General features: G+C 27.3%; 1 protein-coding gene across 1 annotated transcript; it reads right to left on the bottom strand.

The window, feature by feature from the left end:
* Positions 1-1,963: 1,963 nt before the first annotated feature.
* LOC136091647 (52 kDa repressor of the inhibitor of the protein kinase-like) lies at positions 1,964-4,024 on the bottom strand. Its single transcript, XM_065819354.1, has 2 exons — positions 3,847-4,024; positions 1,964-3,711 (listed from the first exon to the last, which is right to left on the bottom strand). Exons 1-2 carry the CDS (start codon positions 3,939-3,941, stop codon positions 3,312-3,314), a joined length of 495 nt encoding a protein of 164 aa, XP_065675426.1. The 5' UTR covers positions 3,942-4,024; the 3' UTR covers positions 1,964-3,311.
* Between the last annotated feature and the right edge of the window lie 1,350 nt (positions 4,025-5,374).

Below are 5,374 nucleotides of genomic sequence, written 5' to 3'. Positions count from 1 at the left end.
ACATATTAAATTATAAGCGATTTTTTTATAAAAAGATATCGTGTCAGCAACAATATATTTTAAAACTTCACGTGATTATATTTATAAAAAATATCACATATTATATTATATTTATAAAAAAATACATATATAAAAGATAAATAAATGTATGTTAGATTTTTTTCTGTTGCTATGTAAACAAAAATTAGAGTTTATTTTACATAGGTTTTTGTTTTTTGACTTTTTTTGGCGGGTTTTTTGTTTGTTTTTTTTGCATTGAAAATGTTCGGTCAATATTTTTTTCCAGTCAGCAAATCCAGGATTTGTGTATTTTGTAAAATCAAGACCTTCTTTATTTAAAATTTATTTAAACTATTTATACTCATTTTCTCATAATAATTTTCGATAGATTAGGTTTGTTATATTAAAAACTTCTTTTGAATACATATTAGTGTAAAATCTGTTATAATTCATATACTATTAAAAATGAGTTCGATATTCAAGCACTTGTTTTAATTGGGTCAGGATTTTATGAAAAACGCGAAATCAAGAACTGCTTGCTGGAAAAAAGTTTCGACCAAAATGTTCGCGCAAGATATTTTTCTTCTTTAAAAAGCATGCGCAAAAAAGGTACACCCTGTTATTATTAAATTTTATTTTAGGAGTTTTATTTAGTGAAGAATTAGATTTATTGAATAAAATTTACGAAAAAAAAACACATACTGAAATTTTTTAGTAAGAATGGGAAAATTTTTTTAGTTTCTATGTTGAATTTGATTAAGAAGGCTGCGTATAAACTTTTTGTTTTAAATATATTTTGATATTATTATATATTTACAATATTTCGCTGACCTATAACGGTCAGCATCATCAGGTGTAATAAACCAGGTGTCCTAGTTTTTGCGTTTTCTAAATGACTGTCTGTCTGCATTTCTCTATGCTATCTTTCTAACTCGAATACTTCCGACTTTTTCTTAATACATGGTATGCGGCCTCCGTATGGTAATTTGCTTTAGTAGGATAAATAGCAATACCAAAGTACAAGCAGTGCTGGAATAAGGGGGAGCTAGGGGGGACTAAAACCCCGGGCCCCACAATTTTGGGGGCCCCGATTCAAAGTCAAAAAAATTTATTAACTCTGGAAATTAAATCTTTTATTAACTTAAAAAAGCCAAAGTTGAATTTACTAAATTGTCTAATTGAAAACAAAAACACAAAAATAAAGACCGTTAACAAAAATGATGCATTAAATTTTTTTTTCCGGTCTTGGAGGAGCGCTAATCAATCTTGTAAAAATTACTTGCAGACACTTCAGTCCCTCTTATAAACTTTTTATATAATTAATCTGAAATGTAAATTTTAATTTTATTGCATTTAAAAAGTTAATTTTGTTTCAAAATGGGTTCAATAAATTATGTAGCACCTCTGGTTATTAAGAAATTTGCATTTTTATACTTGACTTTATTTTTAGACAAAAAAAATTCATAATTTTAAACTCAGTTTTATTTTTTTTATTTTTTTTGTCATTAGCGTAAATGATATGTGCGTAAAAATTTTAAGCATCAACTTTAGGCAATAATCAATCTGTTATTTTTCATGCATAAACAGTAATAAACAAATAAAACAACGTTTAATTCACAACTGACTAAACTTTAGAACAGCAAAAGGAATTATGCAAATTAACATAGTTATAGTTCTGATTATCTCTATTACTCTATTAAATTATTAGAACATCAAATTGTGAAGAACACTTGGTTGACAAATTTTCAACTTTCTCAAGTATATTTGATATATAATTCACAATTTTTGTTTTTTTACAATTAAATACATTATAAAATAACCTTTTACAATACAATAACCTTTCCATTTTTAAGGTCAACAAGCAATGAAAAAATATTTACTTGATTTGCTTCAGTCTCATAGACTGCATAAAACAAAATTTTCTTTAAACTAGGAGTTAACTTTTTTATTCTAAGAACTTTACCTGTACACCAACCAAGAACACCTGTACACCAAAAATACTTTTTAATGTTGACTTCCATAATTTTATTTTGAATATTTTTTCCAACAAGATAATTAAGATCTTTTAAAATAAAAGGCAAGACGTTTAATTTTTGTTGATTTGCTAACTGAGACAGTCTTGCATTCTTCCGTTTTTTACAAAACTCTACTTTTTGTTTCAAAATCAAAATATCTTGTTCTTTTCTTTCTTTGAGAGAAATCTTTCTTTCAATGAGCTCAGGAAAACTCCTTGTTCTAATAATTGATTGCAAATACTGAATAACTCATAGTTTGTAAAGTCTATTCTCTTACCTCCAAGCATTTTAGTTTTGTAAAAATATTTAGGTTCACATTTTGCTTCTATAACATACCTATAAAAATCTAACTGTGCTCCTAATATTTTTTGGGTTTTTACGGTCACCTAACAATACATATTCATCATCTGCTTCTTTTGAAGTCAACCACACCTTTGTTCTTAATTTTAACTCATTTACCAATTTAGCTTTTTTAAAAAAAGCTTTATTTTTAGCTGTTTTTTTAACTTTAATATTTTTCTATTTTAATATTTTTTTAATTTTGATATTTTTCAGACAATTTTTCACTCATTTCAAGCTTTAATTCTAAATGATGTTGTTTGTATTTATCTTCTATTTTATTAAAGTTACTTGAAGCTTTTTTAAGCAACGAGTCACGCTCATCCAAAATCTTTCTATCCAACCAGTCTGGTGTTTTATTTTTATACCACATAGTATAAGCTGAACCTTAGAAATGGTTTCACATAGTAAAGAAGCCAAGTCGGCTGTTGATACTGTTGAATTATTATAAAAATTAGCTATTGGTTTTTTTCATTTATTTGCCAAGCCTCTAACCATAATTAGAAGAGCCTGATTTAAAAGCTTTTCATTTTTCATACCATAAACCCTGTCAGAATTTCTATCATACTCTAAATGCTGCTTTAATGACATTTCATCCATAACAAGACTGACATTACGATCATGTGGATTCATTTCATCAGCACGTAACTGTAATAAAGAAAAGAATCGAGTAGAAAACCTTTCTTGAAGATCTGAAAATATGCGGGACAAAAATAATAATAAACAGGTTTGACTTGGTAAACAGAATATTGTTCGCAAGACATTAAAAGTTTGAGGACTATGAAACAGAGTTCGCAAAGCCAAAACTTTGTCACAAACTGCCCAGCGTTTTCCTTTATTGACTCGTTTACTCATTTCTAATTGACTTCTAAAAAAACTAACTTGTATAGGAGATAATTACTTCCTGGATAAATTTAAAACATGTTTTATAGACCCATCACAGTTTTTTTGGGTTTTTTATTTGGATTTTAAATGTCGAACTTGTTTACGTAATCTAGAATTTTTGACTCGCAATGATAATAGTAACCTTTGAAGTTTGTTGAAATTTATTTTATTAGTAGACATTTTGTTCTCTAAATTACTATCTGAATTAACAGGTAAACAAACAACTTGCTTTTTTGCTGGAAATGAATGACGTTCAACTGGTGATTTCCTTTTGCTATCAACAAGTGGAGGAGGATTTGGGATGTTAAAAATAGTAGGAATTGCTGATTGTAACAAACGTTTTCCATTATTGTTTGTAGAATAACACATTGTATTTTCAAAATGATTACTGCACAAATAAAAGTTTTTGTTTAAAAATACAAAATCTTTTTCGTCTAAATCTTTCCTACGACAGTTTATGACCCACTGACATCTAAAAATTAAACAATAAAAGAATATATTTTAAAATACTACAATAATAGTTTTATAAACTTTTTATGAAAAAAAAAGTTATTATAAATAATAATATTATTTATAATAACTATTATTAATATATGAATTAGCTTGCCTTTTTTCGTCTTTAGGAAAACGAAAAAATGAAATATCTTTACAGTTTTTTCCACTTTTATTTCCACAGTTTATAGCAGCACAAAATGATGGCATTGTTATAACTTAGATCGAAATTCTTTTAGGTACATACAAAAATAAGTTTTGCTACTTTATATTATAAAACTCTGAGGTCCGGCCGGACATCCCAGAGTGCTTTGCGATAAAATTACAACGAGATATATGAAATTATGCCTGACTGGATAGTAGGGTGGAGCGATTTTGAAAATTTTTGAAATTTGATTTGCCTGAGCAGCAAATCAATATCTTTTTGGTGAAAAAAGAACCTTACTCTTTTTGTTTTTAATTTAGATGAGTTCTTGAGGTTCCTCTTTGGATTCTAAATTTTTGATGGGTCCTAATATTGTTTAAATTTTTCTTTTCTAAACTATATCAACTTGATACTTAAAAGAAGCAAAATAATATGCTGATTTTGAAAATAATATTTTTTTTTATTGAAAAATTAAAATTAAAAAAGTAGAGTTGTTCTTTTCATTAAAAACCCCCGTCCTCAACAAAACGGGGGTTTTAAGGTATATTTTTGCAAGTATTTTTTTTACTAAAAAATTTTTTTAATAAAATTATTATTTATGAAACAAGCATTTTTTTCTGCTTTTTTTGAGTCCAAGGTTGATATGGTTTAGAAAAAAAAAATTCAAAAATATTAGGACCTGTTAAGAATTTAAATTCCAAAGAGGACCCTCAAGATCTCATCAAAATCAAAAAATATTTTTTTACTTTTACCTTATAATTAATAGACATTGATTCGTGTCTCAGTAATATTGGTTTTTAAACTCTTTTTTTTTGGCTATGAAAATCGCTTTACCCTACTGGATAGGCTTTGGCCAATATTAACCTTCAGGAAGTTGATCACCAGATTGTCTTTCAAGAACAATTAATAAAGAATGACAAATCACTTCTAATGTCTGTGTTGCGTTAGTTTGCTAACGCAGCAGCCAGTTGGTTTCTTGTTTTTATATATATAAGAGAAAGCGCTCCTTTCTCGCTCTCTTGCTCTTGCTATTTTACTCTCATGCGTTTATATTACAACGTGTGACTTGGCGTATTCACTTGGCGTGATCCAAGGGTCTATTGTAAATAACGAGTCGTATCTTCAAGAAATATATTGTAAAGTAATCTTATCTACGTGACTTATTACTAGAGTCCCTTCTAAACTCTTTAGTCTGCAGTGTTAAAATATTTAAATCAGTGTCACCAGTCTTTTCAAATAATTTATCATAAAAAATATCTTTATGAATATTAACATCACTTGGACTGAATATAGGTGTTTTCGAAATCATAATTGATTCATTTTTTCACAATTCTGAACGCTACATTTTTAAAGTTAGCAAAAATGGATTCATGTCAATAACGGGTGATGCGGAATATATCGGACAAAATAAAAATGTCAATAACTTATTTATAAATAAAAAAACAAACTACTAATATATTTTTTTTAAATAAAGCATTTATCTTTTAATAAAAATATA

The sequence above is a fragment of the Hydra vulgaris genome, chromosome 15 (genome assembly GCF_038396675.1).
Source record: "Hydra vulgaris chromosome 15, alternate assembly HydraT2T_AEP".
Lineage (NCBI taxonomy): Eukaryota > Metazoa > Cnidaria > Hydrozoa > Anthoathecata > Hydridae > Hydra > Hydra vulgaris.
The sequence above is the reverse complement of the archived record's forward strand: the minus strand, read 5'-3'. Positions and strand labels throughout refer to the sequence as shown.

Coding starts and splice junctions, on each gene's coding strand:
- LOC136091647 (XM_065819354.1), bottom strand. CDS start 3,941: ATGCCATCATTTTGTGCTGCTATAAACTGTGGAAATAAAAGTGGAAAA. Junction 3,712..3,846: donor TTTCCTAAAGACGAAAAAAG/GCAAGCTAATTC, acceptor TTTAATTTTTAG/ATGTCAGTGGGTCATAAACT.